Genomic DNA, 21,265 nt, shown 5'->3' on the forward strand with positions numbered 1-21,265 from the left:
AGAAGAATGGATAGGTATTTTCTTTTCCTTTTTTATCATATACTGTAGACATACAACGAATTTGGAGACAATAGATCTGAGTTTGAAGCCTCATTTTTTTTTAAGATTTTATTTATGTATTTGAGAGAGAGAGCATGAGCAAAGGGAAGAGGAGGGGGAAGGGGAGAGGGAGAAGCAGGCTCCCTGCTGAGCAGGGAGTACAATGCAGGGTTCATCCCAGGACCCTGGGATCATGACCTGAGCCAAAGGCAGACACTTAACTGAATGAGCCACCCAGGTGCCCCTGAAGCCTCATTCTTATCAATGGATGCAACAAGATGGATGAATCTCTAAAATTACATTATGCTAAATGAAAAAAGCCAGATGCAAAAGACTATGCTATATGATTCAATTTGTATGGAATGCTAGAAAAGGCAGATCCTGATATCTCATTATGATTTTAATTTGCATTTCTTTAATGACCAATGATGTTGAGCATCTTTTCATGTGCTAATTGTGTGTGTATGTGTGTGTGTATACAGATATACACACACATTTTTATGAAATGTGGATTTTAATAAAATATATGTATATATTTTGTGAAATGTCTTGTTAAGTATTTGCCCATTTAAAAAATTGGGTTGTTCGCCTGTTTATTTTTGAATTGTTATAATTCCATATATAGGCTGACCATAAGGTTCAACTTATGGCTTGTTCTTTCATTTTCTTAATTTCATTTTCTTTTAATGAATGAAAGATTTTAACTTTGATAGAATTCACTCCACCCAAACCTCCACCCTGTCCATATAGTTTTGTCATTGGTTAGCTCAGTATTCAATGATTTTATAATGACAATATAAATGCTATTTACACTTAAACTACGTAATATGCTCTATTTGTCCTTTATCATACAACTTTTTTTTGGAGTTTTAAATTGGCTTTATTTCAATGTACTTATCACTAATTCGCCCTTAGATTCCCTGTGAATTATCTAAATCTGTTCTTAGTATATTCAAACATTTTTAAAATCATGGTTGAATGTAGAATATTGTCAAATGCTTTTCTGCATTTCTACTGCTTCTTAATCTTGAAAAATATCTCTCCTGCAGCCTTCTGACCAGTTCTAGCTGATATTTTAGGAACCAGGGGGTTGATGTTCTTGTTCTCTATATCCCAAATATGCATCATACTTGGTCCACGTGTTTGTTAGTAAAGCACACACCCCCCCCCCCCGTAATTTCTTGAGGAAGATTGTGTAGGAAGTGAATTCTTGGAGAACTGAAACATCTTAAAATGAATGCCGTCTGTCAAACTTAATTGTTAGGTTGGCTAGGCAAAGAATTCTGAATTCTGATTTTTGAAGGCATTCAAGAGTGTAACCAATGAAAAGTAGTTAAAGCCATTCTAATTCCCGTTTCTTGGTATACGAACAATTTTCCCATCTGTAAACCTTTAACATTTTTCTTGTATTTAGGGTTCTACAATTTCATGATGATGGTATGGGTCTATTTTTATTGATTGTGCTTGATATTTGGTAGGGCTTTTTAATCTGAAAACTCATATTTGGATTCTGGAAAATATTCACAAATTATTTTGTTGATAAATTTTCTCCTCTATTTTCTATATTCTTTTTAAGGAACCTTATTTCAAATGTTAGATTCCTTGGATTGATGTTCTCTCTCTCTCCTACTTTCCCCTTCCTGTTTTCTTTCTATTTGTTTCACTTTCTGAAAGTTTTTCTGAATTTCATCTTATATCCTTTTTATTAGTGCTTTTTTTGTTTTTTGGGGGGAGTTTTCATTGATTGGTTGGTTTTTGTTTTTGCTGTTATAGCTTTAATGTCTAAGAACTCCTTTTGTTCTCCTAATGCCATTGTCCCGTTTTATAACACTTGGTTCTTATTTTATGATTGAAATAGTTCCACTTATCCCTCTGAGGATTTTAATAGTTTTTTTTTTAAGATTTAAAAAAAAAATTCTTCCTCCTGCATTGTTTCTATTTCCTCCAGGTTGTTTTTTGTTGTTGTTGTTGTTCTCTGTTCTTCAAGTTGTTGAAGGGTTTCCTTATGTATGTAGTGGTCATAGATAGTATGTTCAAGTGGAGAAAGCTGGTTGGAGGCTCTGAGCACATGGCTGAACCCATCAGTTTCACTGACAGAGGAGTGGCTAGGCTCTTTCCCAGGAAATCACCTTAGTGCCTCCCAGTCTTGCTGCATGGGCTAATCAAATTGCTAGAGAATCTGGGAGCCAAGTGGGCAAAGATAGCTGGGGCTTTCAGTGTTCATTTTGTCAGTATTTACTTATTTGTTCTGTTTTCTCTCTTTTTTTAAGATTGATTGATTGATTGATTTATGGGATGGGGAGGGGCAGAGGGAGTGAGAGAATTTCAAGCAGACTCCCCGTCAAGTGTGGAGCCCGACAGGGGGCTAGATCTCACGACCCTGAGACCACGACCCTGAGATTATGACCTGAGCCAAAATCAAGAGTCGGACACTTAACGGATTGAGCCACCCAGGTGCCCCTGTTTGTCTTGTTTATCATTATTATCCTTACCCTGGTTTGAGTCTAGATACACACCTTATGTTTGCCTTTTCAGAGAATTACCCTTCAAGAGTGAGGAAAAGATAATCGCCTGTGGGGCGATTATGGCTCTGTGGGGTGGGAGAAGATATTTAGAGCTTTATTCACTGCTGAGACTTGCAAGCCATCTTTTGCCCCATCTTCACCTCTGTTTCTAGCAGTAGTGGGGATTTCTGCCCTGCAGATTGTGCTTCTCTGCTTCCCACTGGCAGCTTGAGACACAGCTCTCTCACACCTCCATTTGGTTACCATTGTCTGCTTTCGCATTGTTTGTAAGATCATGTATCTTCAGCTGGCCCTTATGGTTAAGTGTGATTTCTAGAAAGAGTGAACGTTAATACTTGTGTCCGATTCACCATCTTTACGAGGCATCCTGCTAGTTCATTCTCGAACTTTTACTTTTTGGCTCATTTGTTTTTGAACTTCCAAAAAGAAAATCTTAATTTCCAGGACTTTCAGCTGATTCTTTTTATATGCACAATATCCTTCCTATCATTCAGAGAAAATTAATTACACTTAAACAGTAGTATATTATGTAATGTGTAATTCATTATTTTTTTTTTTAAGATTTTATTTCTTTGACAGAAAGATATATATAGAGTACAAGTAGGCAGAGCGGCCAGCAGAGGGAGAAGCAAGCCCCCCGCCGAGCAGGGAGCCCGATGTGGGACTCGATCCCAGGACCCTGGGATCATGACCTGAGCCGAAGGCAGATGCCCAACCAACTGAGCCACCCAGCGCCCCTGTAATTCATTATTTTAACGCTTCCTATACTTAGTGTCTGTCGTTAATTCTGCATCCTTGCCATCCTCCTCTCCACTCTGCTTCTCAGGGGAGAATTGGGGGCGTACACCTCACAGAATGTCTTTCCCTCACAGAGTGCCGTGTTAGATTCTGTCTGTGAGAGGTACTCCCAGTAGACCTGGAAGATGGCGGCCGAGAGGGCAGCAGACGCCTGGACGGGAAGTTGAGTTCACACTTGCTGCCCCGCCAGCTGAGACCACGGGTGGCTTCTCCTGGCTTCCAGGGTTCTGAAAATGGCCCACTGTTCTGCTGAGGATTTCCAGGTTTCCAGAAGTGGCTTCTTAACCTTTGCTCCCCTAATCCTTCCAACAGTTGAGCTCACCCCTAGTTTACTCTAGCTTCATGAAGCTGATTTCTTTATTCAGAATACCCCAAGTGTCATCTGTTTCCTTGACTGGCCTCAGTTTCTCAGGATCTGCTGCTGCTTTTGCTTCACGCCCCCCCCCAAACTGAAATTTTATTTCTTACTCATTGGGACTCTCCATTGTTTTGTCTGTGAATGTTGAGTCTGTTTTCTGTAGCCTTCCTCCAGTATTTATGGGAGGAATGGGCAGTCTACGGCTCACTCTGTACAGAGGCTTTTCTTCTGAGTAGGGAAGACCCCATTCTTTTTGGGTATTGTTTTCTTCTCCACAAACACCCATACTCTATGCCCCTGCTCGACAAAGGTCATTTGATGTCTGCTGCTGGGCATAAGCGTGCATATCCCAACTGTGACTCTGCAGCTAATTCCAGTGTCCCTACTTGTTGCCCTATATCCACCACCTCTGAGCTTGGGTCATCCTTAGAGCCGTGCCCACCTTTTTAGTAGCTGGCTCCTTTGTGTTTTGGAATTTGAATTCCTCCCCTTCTAGTCCAGTCTCATCTGCTTTCCATTTAACATTCCATCTGCATGGTGTATATGGATGGAAGTGTGTTCATGCAGAATTACCTTTTGACACTTCAACAGCAAAAGAGGCCTATAATATATTATTAAAAGTATGCATTATTTATACAAAGACCACTTCATGGAAATGTGGGTGCATTTCCATGAAGATAACCCTGCATTCTATGCATTTCGATTAGACCTGCGTCACATTAAAAGGTGCTTTTCTTTTTTTAATGGGACTGAGATCAGCAAAAGTTTGAAGAAGATACCTCAGCTGGCAAATTTCCCAGGAACCTGTATTTGTTATGCTCTCAGTCACCTGTCTTTCTCTTTTAGTAGCTCCTTTCAGAATGTCTCCCTTCTTTCCTTCAAGAACAAGAAGACTACCACCACCTCATAGTTTCCCTCCCACGTTAGGAATTAGAAATGCCTTCAGCATCCTCCACTGCAACCACATTTCACTATCAAAAACAATTTCAGGGAAATAATGAGCTGTCCATTTGCTAAGGCTTTTACATATTTAAAATTAGATGTTTCCAAATTGAGGAAAGAGTTGCAGAATGGATTACCCCTTTCACTTCCCAAAGGCTGTATTTCAAAATGGAATAAAATTTAATTGTATAAAATTTTTAGCTTTGTTTATATTTTTCAAGCAAGATGCACATATCTGGCTAAAAATTAATAAAAAGAGGAGCTTATAATAAAAGGCAACAACCCCCTGCGCTTCCCCAGCCCTATCTCACTCACCAGAGGCAATGACATTTCATCATTTCTGGTTTAAATGCCTCTGGTAGTTTTCTTTATATTGCTAAATAATATGCTTATGCTACTCATTTTTATTTATCCACATTATTTTTCCTGCAGTACAGATGAGTATTTAGCTCAGATACTTATTCATTTTTGTTATGTCTTAGTTTCGGCTGCTAAGACAAAAATACCACAGACTGGGTGGCTTAGACAACAGAAATTTATTTCTCACAGTTTCAGAGGTTGGAAAGTCCAAGATCAGGGTTCCAACATGGGGGCTTTTGGTGAGAGCCCACTTACTGGTTTGTAGACAGTGTCTTCTAACTATATCCTCACATGGCCAAGAGTAGAGAAAGCTCTAGTCTCTTTATCCCCTTATAAAGGCACTAAACTCATTCATGAACCCTCTGGACCTAATTATCTCCCCAAATCTCCATTTCCAAATACACTGAAGACTTAGGCTTCAGCATATGAATTTGAGGAAGGGGACACAAATACTCAGTTGATAGCATATTACGACTTTAATTATTTTGCCCCTTTCTTTTCTAAGTTCTCTTTTCTGAAAGAATAATCAAATATTAAACTTACTGAATTGATCTCCTATATGTCATAGCTTTCATTTACTTTTTTTTTTAAAGATTTTATTTATTTGAGAGAGAGAGCACATGAGAGAGAGCTAGAGAGAGCATGAGCAAAGGAAGGAGCAGAGGGAGAAGCAGACTCCCCGTGGAGCAGGGAGCCAGACGTGGGCCTCTGGGCTGAGGCTCGATCCCAGGATGCTGGGATCATGACCTGAGCCAAAGGCAGACGCTTAACCGACTGAGCCACCCAGGTGCCCCTCAAATTTTAATTTTATTAAGTAAAATAAAATTTAAATTCATGATTTCAGCGAGATAAATGTCACTCTCTTTTCTTTAACCAGGTCCAACATAGCAACACTTGTGTTGCTACGCTTTCCTTAATATTCATTTCTTTAAGTCTTTAAAAAAATTTTATGTAAAATTTGTTCTTTAATCAGTTAAATTATATATTACACTTCTCATAAAACTTTTTATTTTTTTATTTTTTTAAATTCTTTTTGAAGATTTTACTTATTCATTTGAGACCCAGAGACACACAGCGAGAGAGCATGAGCAGAGGGAGAGGGAGAAGCAGGCTCCCTGCCGAGCCAGGAGCCCAATGTGGGGCTCATCCCAGGGCCCCAGGATCATGACCCAAGCTGAAGGCAGACACCCAAACATCTGAGCCATCCAGGCACCCCTCATAAAACTTTTTAAAATGCAAGATAAATTTTCTATAGCTCATTAAGGAGAAAAAATAGTTTGGTTTATTTCTATTCATCTAACTTGTAGTTAAAAATAATAATTAATAAATGAAAAACTTGTCTTAGTGATAAATTTTCTAGGTTTTAAGTTTAAAAATTTTGCCTGTGTCATCAGGTTAAATGTTCTTTATCATTTCATGCCCTAAATCTGTAATAAAAATAAATTTCTTTTAGAAACAACTAAAATATTTCTGTATGAATAATTTCTGAAAACTCAAAGTAATTAAAGTTTTGGGGCACCTGGGTGGCACAGTTAAGCGTCTGACTCTTGGTTTTGGCTCAGGTCGTCATCTCAGGGTTGTGGGATCGAGGCCCCCCTACCCCCCGTCGGGCTCCACACTCAGCGCCGAGTCTGTTTGGGATTCCCTCTCTCCTCTTCCTCTGTCCTCCTTCCCCCCACCGTGCTCTCTCTCTCAAATAAATAAATCTTTAAAAAAAGATAAAGATTTTCTGTTGATAAGCAAGCGAATAGTGTGTTTCTATAATTTGCTAGTGCTTCATCCTGCATGAAAAGTTATTTTTGTTTTACTGCAGCGTACTGGGGTGTTTCGAGGTGTTGGAAGTAGGGTTACCAGATAAAATACGGGATATCCCACTTAACCTCGAATTTAGTTAAAAAATAACTTTTTTTTTTTGGTATGTATGTATGAGCCATTTGTTTTATTGCTGTTGCTAAATCTGGAGGTGCCTAATTGGAGGTGATGGAAGGAAAGAAGTAGATGGATATTTCCCATCAAAATGCTTTAACTGGATTATTTGAGTTTATGCTTTTGACTTTTATTAAAGAATGATATATGGCATATTTGCATTTTCTTCAAAACCGTTATTTCAAGTTTTATGTTTCTTTTCTATGTAGAGATACACGTGACAACTTTCTCTTAGAATTTGGAGCTAGAAAAAAGATATTCTTTCCCAAAGAATTGTCATGATCCCTTTTGCCCATTATGGATATTTTTGTTCCCTTTGACTAGCAAGAAATTCAAAACTAATTTCATATGAAATGTAGTACTCATAGTATATTCACAGCAAAATTTCTCCAATTCTAATTTTATATTACTCTCTGATTTTCTTTCATATATTAGTGTTAAAAGATTATTTTGTCTTTACTTTGTTATCCTAAATCTTTTCAATATTTATATTTTAAATTATAAAAATAAAGTGAATGTTTAAAAATATCTGTACTTTATCTATAACAGTTTGTTGGCTTAAATGATTATCCAACAATATAGACTTCCCAGGTGTCCCAGGGATGGAAATCTACTTTCAATAATTTTAACACCAGGACAGTATTAAAACTGATATTGTCGAATACATCTTAAGAATCGTGTCTTTCACCAATGTAAAATTATCTTCTCTATTTATAAGGGGAAAGCGTGGTCAAAGGATAGAATAAGGAAAGAATGTTATCAAAAATTTTCACGAAAATAATTATATCCTTGTGAATTAATGTTATTTCTAGATGTTACAGGTTTCTTGTTTTTATTTCAGAAAATAAGATAAGCATAACAAGAAAAAACTCTGTAATACCTTGGAACCTCATCTTTCAGAAATGATAATGAAAATGCAAAATTGTATAGAAGAGGAGAAAACAATAAACAAACTACTAGGCTTGAAAGTATTAACTACCTCTTATGTCAAGAAAAATTAGAATATTTGTTTATGATGTTTGTACCATTACTATTACAATTTAGTTTAAAAATAGTAAAGGCAGGTAAGTTTTTGAAATTAAGAAATGCATTTTGTTGACTTAGATAGTGATGCTATCACATAATCTCAATAAATAGCTACAAGTAGAAGCTTGCCATTGTCACAGACAGGTTCTGTGTAAATTGGCAAATGTTCTTACCCATTTTGTAGGACATCTAAAGTAATAGAAAGCACAATATAAGCAAGCCTCGGTCTGGCAGTGCCACGGTAGCTTCTTCTCTTTTAAATAAATTCATTTAAAACTATAAACTTAGGCCTAAGTGCCATTTGAGTTGATTACCAACCTCTTGATATTTATGTATTCTGGTAGTCATTCAGTTCTAAAGATTTATAATTTCTCTTATTACCTTTTTAGCTCCTGGGTATTTGGGAGTGTTTTCCTTTTTTTCAAATATATTGGTTTTTGCCACCTTTTACTGTTGATTTCTTATTTAAGTACGTTGATGTTAATGAATTTTATCTGTGTGAATTTGAGAATTGTTATGAATTCTAGTGTTTCATGTGAATTTGAAAAGAATCTATAGTCTCTGTGCACTCCCTTTAAAATATGTTGCTTTCATTTGTTTTTTATAAGTGTTAGTTTTGTGCTTTAAAAATGTCTTCTTAAAATAAATTCTATTTATTGGGTGCAGTATTCTCTTACATCAGGCTTTTTAATTTACTTATTCAAGTTTTTTAAATTCTTACAGATTTGTCTGCTTGAATGATCTATCAGGTTCTTAGGGAAACTGATTAAACTCCCCTAGAGAAACTATTAAACTCCCCTATCCTTCTTATTATTCTGTTGAGTTTTACTTTATTTATTTTGGGAAATAATAAGAGATGTTTCTTCTTCCTTCTGATTTTGCAATAAACTATGGAAATCATACTTTATACTCCTAGCTGTATTATCTATCCTTGAGGGCCAAAACGACATATTTACCTCAGTCTGAACTGCATCACATACCCACATATAAGGAGAATATGAAAGCTGAACTGTTCACGTGTCTGTTTCATTCTCCCCTTTTAGAAAAGAAGAAGCAATATGTCAAGTATATTTCAGTAAAGCCAGGCGGAAGGGAGAGAGAAGGAAAGACATTACATGTCTGTTACAAAAATTTTTTTATTATTTTTTTAAGATTTTATTTATTTATTTGACACACAGAGAGAGCACAAGCAGGGGGAGCAGCAGAGGGAGAGGCAGAAGCAGGTTCCCTGCTGAGTGGAGAACCTGATGCAGGGCTCCATCCCAGGACCCTGGGATCATGACTTGAGGCAAAGGCAGATGCTTAACCGACTGAGTCACCCAGGAGCCCCTACAAAAATTTTTAGTTTGACTTAAATTTTGAACTGAAGTACTCTGAGAGTGGCAGATGCTAGAAGGAAAAAAAAAAAGAAAGAAAGAAATTGAAGAACAGCCTTAAAGATTCAACCCCAATAACTGCTGTCCTTAATGAAATGATTCCAGGACAGAGATTTTGATAGCGCAAAGCATTTCCAGAAAATGTTCATAGTACAGGCAGGACACCCGCCCCCAGTTTCCATCCCCATCCCAACTGCCCAAATGCTGGATGTTTGGACCGTTTCACTCACCACCCGTGGTCTCTGGTCTGAGGTGTATGAGAAAGGGGCAATTTGGAGAACCCCTGACACCCATCTGGGATAGAGCAGAGCAAATAGTGCTTATTGCTTGGTTTGGGAATTTGTTTTATTGCGTTCATACTGATTTTGCTGTTTAAAATCACTTTTCTTCAAGCATTCAGATGAAAGCATATGATATATTTATGTCACTGACTCAGTATAGCAGATGAGTTTGTAGAAACCACATTCAGACAAGATCCTACCGAAATCTTTTTTACCCCCTCAAACACTACTTTTGTAGTAAATAGAAGCTCTGCAAACTTTGGAGAAATGGTAAGTGAGATTCTCTCAAGTATTGAGATAAGCTACCAACAAGCTACCATAATATGGTAATATTACTAGTACTGTAGTAATAGCAAATGTGACTATACTCTTGGGTAAATGGGAGTTAACCCTCTACCAGCATAGGTGTGTAACAATAACTTGGGTTTTGTTGTATACTCTTAAATAGACCTTCCAGTCTGTGGCAGAGTTGCAGCAATTATGAACAAATAATGGGAGCTAAATCTGGGCAAGCATTTTCCCATGAAAACTATCTTACTATGTTTTTCCCCTTAATTACCTTTTTTCCTCCTAATTACATTTTTAGATGCTATGTTATTAATAGCCAGTCATAGGCAATGAATTATGAGGAAGTTTATATGAGCTGGTAAGTGTTTGTTTTGCCAATATTAGTTTTCTTTCTAAAAGCCCAGATAAAAATGAAGATTTCTTAGGAGGATTCAGGTTACTGAAATTGATGTGAATAGAAACAGAAAGCATAAACCAATGAATTTTCATTGAAGAAATAGAGAAAGTTACTGAGAAATAACAAGCACAAAGAGACATTGATCTTGTGCAATCATCTCTAGATGATTGCACAAGGGAACTTAACTAAACTTTGAGAAAACAGTCCCAGTGTTTTAAAGTTGTTTCAGAGTATAGCAAATAATGGAAAATTAGTAAATTTTCATAAATTTTTAGTGATGTAAGTATAGTGATGTAAGTATAACATGAATACCTGGTCCTAATAATGATAGCACAAAAAAGAAAACCACAGACCTATATCATCTATGATGATTGATGCAGAAATCTTAAATGCAATATTAGAAATAAATTCCTAAGCTACATGAAGAAAACAACACACCATGACCTGGCTTTTTGATACCAGGAGTGCAAGGATCTGGGTAGGATTCTTACTAATAGGTCTAAGGAGAAAAATATGATTACCTCCACAGAAAAATGCAACACCTATTTTCTATAAGAATATTAAAATTACAATGAATGGATACCTTAACATGATAAAATTAAGGGCCAGATAAACATATATGAAAAAGATATGTACGAAAAATTATTTGTCTATATGAAATTAGAATCTCATTGAGTGTCCTGTATTTTAATTTGTTAAATCTGACAGTCATAGATACCTCAGTTATAAAAATGGTTCCTTATTTAATGGGGAAACACTGGAGGCATTTCTACTAGCATCAGAAACAGAGCAAACGAGCCCCACTGTCTCCAGGACTGTTACATTGTTCTGGCAAGGTTAGCCAATGAAATTTGATAAGAAAAAACAATTATAGGCATAAGAATTGGAAAATAAAAAATCAAGTTCTATTTGAAGATAGCATGATACTTATGTGGAAAAACTCAGGGGACTTCATCACAAAACTAATTTAAATAAAATAATTCAGCAAGATCTCAGGATATAGGTTTAGCATTCAAAAATGAGTAACTTCTTAAAAGTGATAATAAACCCTTAGAATATATGATGATCGAGAAAACCTCTTTTATAACAGCAGTGAAAAAGATATTTAGGAATAAACCTAAGAAGAAATATACAAAACCAGGAAACTCTTGGAAGTGATGGAAGTAGTCTGTATTTTGATTGTGGAAGTGGTTTCAGAGGTATATACACCTGTCAAAACTCATCAAATTGTAAACTTTAAAGGAATGATATTTTGTGTATGTAAATTTCAATGAAGTTGATCTAAAATGTGCAAAACCTATACAAAGAAAGCTATAAAACACTCTTAAAGATGCAAGAGAGTCAAGCAAATAGACTTTTCTTGGATAAGACATCTGATCAAAATGTTAGTTCTTCTTAAGTTAGAATTTTATTGTGATCCCAATAAATACGCCAACAATCTTTTTTTCCTGGAGGCTGACATACTGATATTAAGGTTCATATGGAAAAAAACCATTCAAGAATATCTAGAAAAGCACTGAAAAGAGCCGGGAGGGGATTTAGAACAACCAGACCCTAAAACATTTTTCAAAGCCTCTATAATTAAAACACTGTGGCAATTTGTACCAGCACTTGAGTAGACAAATCAATGAAATAGAATAGAAAGTCCAGAAATAGACTCAAGTACATATAGATATTTGGCAAATGATAAAAGCAGTATCTTAAGTCTCTGGGCAAAGAGATACTCTGATAAATGGTATCAGGACAACTGGATAGCCATTTGGAGCCATAAGATTCACATGCTACACAAAAATAAACTTCAAATGAATCAGCAATAAATAAAATTACACAAGTATTACAAGAAAATATAGGTGAATCGTTCTACAACCTGGGCATAGGGAAAGGTATTCTATGACTCAAAATCTGGATGCAATAAAAAGAAAACTTTGCCCTTACATATAAAAATTTATTCAGCCTCAGAAGTAAAAATTAAAATTACACTGAGATCTCAAAAACTGCCCCACCAGGTTGACAAAAATTCAAAAGCTTGACAGTGCATTCTGTTGGGTGAGGTTAGGTGGAAATAAACATTCTCATACACTGTTAATGGGGATAAAAAATGATATAACTCCTAAGGAGGGGATTTGGTAATACATAAGAACACTACATAGCATTTTAAAGCACAGTGAGGGGCATCTGGGTGGCTTGGTGGGTTGAGCGACAAACTCTTGATTTCTGTTCAGGTCATGGTGTCAGGGTCTTGAGATCCAGCCCCATGTAGGCTGGGCACTCAGCAGGGAGTCTGCTTGAGATTCTCTCTCTCTCCCCCTTCCCTTTGCCCCTTCCCCTGCTGGCACTCCCTCTCACTCTGTCTCCCAAATAGATAAAAGAAATATATATATATAAAACCACAACGAGACATCACTGATTGACCTCTGGAAGGGTTAAGACTGACCATACCAAGCAATGGTGAAAACGTAGCATAACTGGAACTCTTATACTATATCGCTGGTAGGAACGGTCAGCAGCTCAGCATTTTCTTAAACAGTTAAACATATGCCTATCATACATCCCAGCTATTCAAAATCAGTCAAGATTTACTATAAAATATTAAAGGAAGCTGCATGGTAAACCTCAATGGGGCAAAGAAGCTTCTGATTCAATCCTACCTTTGTGCTGTATTTTTATTTTTGGTGTGTTGATTAAAAGTACAGGCTCTGAGAGAGAGAGAGACCTGGATTTGAGCCCTGTTTGTTAAAGATTTGGGCAAGTAATTATCTTTAGTTCCTTCACCTGGGTTGTTGTGATGGTTAATGAAATGAATGTAAAGCCCCTAGAGTACAGTGAGCGCAATAAATGTTACCAATTCTTATTAATAGTATTTCGGAAAGAAAATTTATTACATCAACATTTAATAGATCTATATTTATCATACACACCCACACGAAATAGGAAGCCTTCCCGAGGATCACAATGACTTCTCGTCTTTTTTTTTTTTTTTTTAAGATTTTATTTATTTATATGACAGAGACACAGCGAGAGAGGGAACACAAGCAGGGGAAGTGGGAGAGGGAGAAGCAGGCTTCCCGTCGAGCAGGGAGCCCTATGTAGGGCTCGATCCCAGGAACCTGGGATTATGACCCAAGCCGAAGGCAGACGCTTAACGACTGAGCCACCCAGGCGCCCCTACTTCTCGTCTCTTAACGTACAGAATTCTATGAAAAGCCTGGGGTACTAAGTGGGAACTGTTCAGAAACGTGGTTTATATAAAACTCAGGACCCATTTATGCGCAATAGCAGGCAGAACCCCTCTGAGTGCAGAGGACAGGTGCTCCTCGAGGGGAAAAAGTCTTCGGGCTAATGAGGAACTCGTGCCCTGCCGGTCCAGGAGACCCGTCCACCCCACTACCGGCCGGCGGAGCTGGCGCGGGCCCCAAGGGCGCGCTTTACGGCGGGCTCGGCAAGTCCGCGCAGGCCTCGCCCAGCAGCGCCCCTCCGCGGCGGTTGAGCCCCTTGGTGCAGGTGCGCGCGGCCCGCGCCTCCCGCCGCCTCCTCCTCCCAGCCTGCGGCCGCACGCGCATGCGCGGTTAGCAGTCGCTGCTGAGCGGCCACTGGTGGGATTGGTCTGGGGAAGCGCGGGGACCAAGTGGCAGCGACTCGGACATCTGCGCTGCCACTGCCGAAAACGGGCCCGCAAGACAGGTGCGTAGGCAGTAGGCCACTTTCCTGCTGCTCTTCGCGCTCGGGCTAGGGTGAGGAATGAGAGTCATTGCTTCTACGCCCAGGGCGGGGGGATTCCTGGGCCGCCCCCCTTTCTTTGGCGGCCCGCCAGGCTGAACAGGTTGGGGCCGGGTGAGGGACTGGCTTTTGAGTTCGGGGATGGAGGTGACCCGAGCGAGGTTCTTGGGTGGGCTCTCCCGGCCTCGGGAGGAGGAAAGCCAGCCACGGGTGGCGGGAGTTGATGTCACGCCGGTTCCGTTGGGTCCTCTGGAACTGCTGTGTCCACCCGCTGCGCTGGGGCTGGGGCTGGGGCGCAGGGAAGACTGGTGCCTTCTCCATCCCGACCTGTCCCCGAGGGCTTGAGCGGCCCCAGGGAGCCGAGTCCGTTATTCCAGCCGTTACCATTTCAGCCCCGTTCCAAGCTCGAGCCCGGGCGCGCGCTCCCGAGGGGTGTACGGAAGGCCGGGGCGTGTCTGGGCGCGGCTCACCCCCCTCGCAGTTTTCACGAAAACGTGAACAAAACCAAAAAACGCTCAGTTTATGCAATCCTCGCCTCTGTGAAGGCGAAGAGACCCAACCCTCTTAGCAGGGTGGCCTGTAATTCCTGGCCACTCCCTAGATGCGCTGCTTGGAGCCGGGTGTGCGCCGCCAGGGAGGGAGCGGGAAGGTTGGGTTGAATCCAGTGAAGCCCTAATTACTATAGACTCATTATCGCCTAAAGCCTGTTTACGATCAATGAGACACTTTAGCTGATTTTATTTATAGCATCACCGGAGCAACAAGGAGGCATTTGCTTGGGATAAAAAAAAAAAAAAGAAAAAAGCAAGCGGCAACAAATCTCAGAAGGGGGAGAGAGAAAGTGACCATGGGGTCACAAATTAGAAAAAAAGTTATTTTATTTTGAAACTTTTTGGTTCATTAAAGCCATCAAAACCCTGATCTAGTCTTAAGATTTTGCTTGCTTTTAAAATTTTGACATCACTCTAGGTCATTTAATCACTCTAGGTAGCCTTCCATTGGTAATTGTAAATTGGTCTCTTTTCACTTTACATTTCTGCCTTCACATTTAGTTGGTTTGATCTTCCAATATCATTTAGACCTATCCCCAAAGCCTTAGAGCAAGATAATCTATATTATCTAGTTGATAAAGTTAATTATTATGTATGAACCATGTAAGTATGTTGATGGATCTCTAGAAATTGAACAGTGTTATAAGTTAGCCTTACTGCTTTTCAGGGCCTCGTAAGTTTTAGTGCTCTTAATTAGAAAGTTAGAATTGTCAATTTTAATGGACCTTTAAATCATCTAGTTTGACCCTTTCACTTGACAAATGAAAAACAAAACAAGCCCCAGGCAGTTTTAACCTCTTGCCTTTTTAATAATAGAACTAGGAGCTTGATGTGATGGTGCCAAGTTCAGTGTACTTTCTATTTATCATTCTGTAGTTGAGTTCCTCCTGAAACTGTAGGACAACTAAAACTTTAAAAATAGTTATTTTTCAAACTGTACTTTTGAGGCATACCAGTGTTGGGTGAGTCCTCAGTCAGCCATGGGAGATGAACAGCAGAAAGGCATCTCGGTTGTAAGATACAGCATACAGAGTAGTATTAATGTATTACATACATAGGTGAATGTTGAAGGGAGTGAAAGAAATGAGTCTTAAAAGGACAGAATTTATGCTGAGAACTGCAGAGAACTGCTGTACATTTTTATAAACAGTAAAATGAGACTTGTTTTAGAAAACTCATGGTAGAGAGAAGGTGGAGGAAAGATTTAGAGATTGGCAAGACTGGAAATGAAGAGGCAAAGTGGGAGTTCGCTAATCTACTTCAGAAATGATAGATTCCTAAATCAGGCTATGGCTTGGGGATAGAACAGGACATTTAAGAAATGCCCAGGTGTGTTCAGCTACCAATGACATAAGGGATTCATGAGAAAGAATAATCTTAAGGTAATGGCAAAGTAACTTGACTGGTTTACTTGACTGGAGGTAGAGTTAGTTAATGGAGGAAGAGTGTTCAGGAGCTAGAGAAGCAGGTTTAGGAGGAAAGACTAAGTTCAAATTAGGAGAAACTTTGGGACATCCTTGAAGATGGATAGTGATTTGAAATTAAGGAGTGACTTTTGAGCTGTGGATAAGATTTGGGAGTCCCTGGCTAGCTTTTTTTTTTTTTTTTAATTTTTTTTAAATTAAAAAAAAATTTTTTTAAGATTTTATTTATTTGACAGAGAGAGACCAGTGAGAGAGGGAACACAAGCACGGGGAGGCGGAGAGGGAGAAGCAGGCTCCCCGCAGAGCAGGGAGCCCAATGCGGGGCTCGATCCCAGGACCGAGCCGAAGGCAGACGCTTAACCACCTGAGTCACCCAGGCGCCCCTGCATCACACTTTAAATGTAACTTTCTCAAGGAGGCTTCCTCTGACCTTTCCCCTACCATGTAAATTCAGTTCCCCAACTACCAACTCTTAGAACGAACTTACTTTTCTGTCACTTACTATGGTTTACATGTAATATGTGGGTTAATTTTTCAATGTTGGCTTTCCATCCTAGACTTATAAGCTCTTTGAGATCGAGGGCTATGTATGTTTCACTAATTACGGTAAATTCAGTGTCTGACATAATTCCTGGCATGTAATTGGCAATCATAAATATTTGTTAAATGAATCTGTGAATGATGAATGTTAATATCTACTGGCTGACTTCCCCTGAATTTCTGGACACATCAGCCATCACAAAATTAACAAATCCCTGGTGCAGTTCATTCTGAAGCACGCTAGTTTCTTTTGTAAGAAAATAGCTGCATTTCAAATGGAGTCTTGCAGCGTCTTTGGAAGAAGGCTGCCTTCTAAGATGCCACTGTTTCCTACCTCCCCACCTTGGATTTCCTGTGATCCTTCAAAGTGAATTTTCTATGTGCTACACAGAATGCCCTCTAATTTTGGTGAGAATCTGTCCCGTTTTATTTTGTGATATGGTAATATAAAACCTTTTAATCTGATTTTTCTGTTTACTATCTTTTCTAGCAAATTATTAATTGGGTTGTTAAAATGCAGTCTGTAACAAGATTCTGAAATAACTCATAATAAGAGATGTTTCTTCATAGATGTAGAGTAGAATTTTAGTTTTCCCATATTAAATTAGATCATAAAATGCAAACTTTCTAGACCATTATTTCTCTTCTCTCTAGAAATGCTTTTATTGTGTTAGTTTTACCAACGTCCTAACAAACTTTAGAGGGCCACTGTTAGAAGTGTTTACATAACTATTTTTCTCTCAAAATCGTAGTTACAGACATCTATTATGGAAGGATTTAGTCCATAAATTTTTCTAGCAGTTAATTCTAAAGTAGGATTTTTCTCTTTAAGGATCTTGTAGACTTCTGTAGACAGTGAAACTCCCTTTATTTCTGGCTGTTCTCTGAGTGAGTAGAAACCCTTCACTAAATTTATTGCTGCAGTGCTGCCTCAACAACAAACTCATTCCATCCAGTTGGTTGCCTAGTAACATCTATTTCATTTTTTTCCCTCTCACTTAGGCACTCATGCATTCATTCACGCATTCATGCATGCATTCACTCATTCATTCTATAAACGTGTTTCTGTTCCTAGTCATCATGTGCCAGCACTCCTGGGTACTGTGAATACAGAAATGAGAAGGAGTTCCAGTCCTCAGCAGGCTTATATTTTTGTCTGTTTTGTGTTTTGCACGATGCCTTGAGCTATTCTTTTTGGAACTATGCAGAGGTAGTATAAACCCTAAATACATAAGTAATGTATCATTCTAATGTTTATATAAACATGATTTTGAAAATGACCTTAGTGTATAACTCAAATAATACTTTTATATCCAGGATTTCAGCTCTGTTCCTTTCATTAATCTCAGAACTTCAGTAGTTTCTCACTTTGTAGGATCAGATCCAGGCTCCTTGGAATGTTTTATAGTACTGTGGTGTCTGAACTGCCAGAAAGTTGCATTTTCAACTATTATTTCTGCTGTTATGGTTCTTTCTCTACTTTTTGTTGTATTGCTTGAGGTCTTTTCATTGTTTCTAGGTTTTTCTGACTTAGAAAAAAAAATACCGGGTTTTAGTCAAAAGTATGTGTTAGTTAAGGTAATGAACAGAAATAAATAAACAGAAAATGAAAATATCCCAGAGACCTAACATGGTTTCTGGCTGCCGGCATTCTGGAGGAGTGTGTGGTTGTGGCAGTTAGTTGTATGTATCAACTCGACTGAACCACGAGGTGCCCAGGTACTTAGACATTATTCTGGGTGTGTATGTGAGGGTGGTTTTGGATGAGGTTACGTTTGAATGATAGGCTGGGTAACGCAGATTGCCCTCCCCAGTGCAGGTAGCGTTCATCCAATCCACTGAAAGTCTGAATTGAACTGAGAGGCTGACCCTCCAGTGAGGAAGAGGGAATTCCTCCTGCCTGGCTGTCAGAGCGGGCACTTCTGTCGTTTTCTGTCTTTGGACTCAAGCTGAATAATTGGCTGTGTTTGGGTCTCGAGCCTGCTGGCTCAGACTGAAACTTATATCAGACTCAGACTCAGCCTATACCTACATCATTGGCTTTTCTGGCTCTCAGGGCCTCAGACTCAGCCTATACCTACATCATTGGCTTTTCGGGGCCTCACCTAACTCCAAAGGAAATATAGTCCAGTCATGTCCCCTGGAAAAAGGCAAAAAAGCTTGGTGATTAGCCAGCAATCTCTCTCGCACTTTACAGTTATTGGGTATCCTGTGATTGTCTTTCTTTTTAGTGCTCCAGCTACCTTTGATGTGGGAGTGAGCATTACTTCAGTACCAGTAAACGAGCTGCACATTATAATTTGTGATTGTGGGCTCACAGTGGAGATTGAAGAGGGCCTGTAGGTGATGTTGGTGAAACTCTTTGAGGTCGATTGGGCTGCTTGGTCTTGGTTTCAAATATTAGCAAGAATGGTATCTCATACTTGGCCAAAGTTACTTGCACTTTAACTTGTTATTGAATCAGCCCAGAAGCAGTGCAAAGAACATACACGAGACCAAAGATATAAGAAAATGGATGTACTTCTCCAGTGCCTCCCTTCTTCCTCAGGAAGGCACAAATGATATTTGGTGATTTCAGCAATCTTGTGGAGTAAGGAATACACAGGAAGCTTAGAATCCTGGACCTGCTAGCTTTTATATGTTTGTAAGCAGGGAAGGGGGGATAGCATTAGCATTAAATGTTCTACCTTACACCATATAAACAAATTCTTGCTGCACTAAACATGCATAACTTAGGACAACCATTTAAATCAATAAGGAAACAGAAAACTTGAACAACACTATATACCAATTGGACTGAATAGAAGTATTATATAGAACACTCCATCTAACGACAGAAAAATTAATACCAATCAATTGAAATAAATATTAATACCAATCTTCCTCCAACTCTCCCAAAAAATCGAAGAGGAGGGAATACGTTCAAAGTCATTCTGTGAGGGCAGTATTACCCAGATACCAAAGCTAGGCAAAGACACTACATGAAAAGTACAGACCAATATAACTGATGAATATTGATTCAAATACATTATTTTTCTTAAGTGCACATGGAATATTTTGTAGGATAGACCATATATTAGTCCAAAAAACAAATCTTAATGAATTTTTAAAAACTGAAATCATACAAAGTATTTTTTCCAATTATAATGTAATGAAGTGAGAAATCAGTAGCAGAAGGAAAACAGAAAAACCCACACCTATGTGGAAATTACACAAACACTCTTAAACAACCAAAAGGCCAAAAAAGGAAATCACAAGGAAATTAGAAAATATCTTGAAATAAATGACAGAAATGCAACATGCCAAAAGTTAATGGGATACAGTGAAAATTTTGTTAAGAGGGAAATGTATAGCTGTTGATGTTTACATTAAAAAGTAAAAATCTCAAATTTACAACTTAACTTTATACCTTAAGGAACTAGAAAAACCAAAGCTAGCAGAAGGAAGGAAATAATAAAATTCGATGAGAGATAAGTGGAATGGAGAGTAGATAAATAACAGAGAAAATCATCAAAACCGAGAGTTGGTTTTTCAAAAAGATTGACAAAATTAACTAACCTTATCTACATTGAGTAAGAAAAAAAGAAGACTCAACTAAAATCAGAAGTGAAAGAGGGGACATTACACCTGATTCTATAGATATAAAAAGGACTGTAAGAGAGTATTATGAAGAATTATATGCCAACAGCTTGATAATCTAAATGCAATGGATGAATTCCTAGAACATACAATCTATTAAGACTAAATCATGATGAAACAGGACCTAGAACTAGTAAGGAGATTGAATCAGTAATCAAAAACCTCCCAACAAATAAAAGCCCAGGAGCATATGGCTTAACTAATAAAGTCTACCAAACATTGAAAGAAAAATTAATACCAATCCTCCTCTAATTCTTTTGAATAATTAAAGAGGAAGGAACACTTTGAAACTCATTCTGTGAGGGTAGTGTTATCCCGATACCAAAGCCAGACAGAGAAGCTACAAGAAAACTACAGACCAATATCCCTAATGAATATTGATGCAGAAATCCTTAACAAAATACTAGCAAACAGAATTCAGCAGCACATTAAAAAGATTATACAACAGGGCGCCTGGGTGCCTCAGCCAGTTAGGCATCTGACTCTTGATTTCGGCTCAGGTGATGATCTCAGGGTTGTGAAATTGAGCCCTGTGTTGGGCTCTATGTTCAGCAGGGATTTTCTCTCTGTCTCTCCCTCTGTCCCTCCCCCTGCTTGCATTCTCTCTCTCTCTCTTATAAATCTTAAAAAAAAAAAAAAGATTATATACCATGAACAAGTGGGATTTATTCCTGGCATGCAAGGATGATTCAACATATGAAAATCAATCAATGTAGTATAACCCATTACCAAAATGGAGGGAAAAAAAAAACCATGATCATCTCAGTTGATGCAACAATACCATTTGACAAGATTCAACACCCTTTTATGATACAGACACTCAACAAACTGTGAATAGAAAGACACTAGCTCAACATAATAAAGGCCATATATGAAAAGCCAAAAGCCGGCACCATACTCAATGATGAAACTGAAAACCTTTCCTCCTAAGAACTAGAATAAAACAAGTATGCCTGTTTTTGTCACTTCTATTCAACATAGTATTAGAAGTCCTAGCAGGAGCAATTAGGCAAGAAAAAGAAATAAAATTGGAAAGGAAGAAATAAAATTTATTCATAAATAACATGATCTTATATAT

At 38.4% G+C, this 21,265-nt stretch overlaps 2 protein-coding genes across 2 annotated transcripts in view; both read left to right on the plus strand.

Moving 5' to 3' along the window:
- MGAT4D (MGAT4 family member D) overlaps positions 1 to 14,005 on the plus strand; it is a 56,343-nt gene extending 42,338 nt beyond the window's left edge. The window contains exons 11-12 of the mRNA XM_028102245.1: positions 6,836 to 6,863; positions 13,593 to 14,005. Of these exons, the coding sequence (XP_027958046.1) occupies positions 6,836 to 6,863; positions 13,593 to 14,005 (441 nt within the window). The remainder of the gene's footprint in view (positions 1 to 6,835; positions 6,864 to 13,592) is intronic.
- CLGN (calmegin) overlaps positions 13,901 to 21,265 on the plus strand; it is a 55,267-nt gene continuing 47,902 nt past the window's right edge. Inside the window, exon 1 of the mRNA XM_028102215.2 lies at positions 13,901 to 13,997. The gene's annotated coding sequence lies outside the window, so the exon portion shown is untranslated. The remainder of the gene's footprint in view (positions 13,998 to 21,265) is intronic.

Source organism: Eumetopias jubatus, unplaced genomic scaffold, assembly GCF_037043125.1.
Source record: "Eumetopias jubatus isolate StellerSeaLion01/CBP00866 unplaced genomic scaffold, mEumJub1_p1.0 scaffold_2, whole genome shotgun sequence".
Lineage (NCBI taxonomy): Eukaryota > Metazoa > Chordata > Mammalia > Carnivora > Otariidae > Eumetopias > Eumetopias jubatus.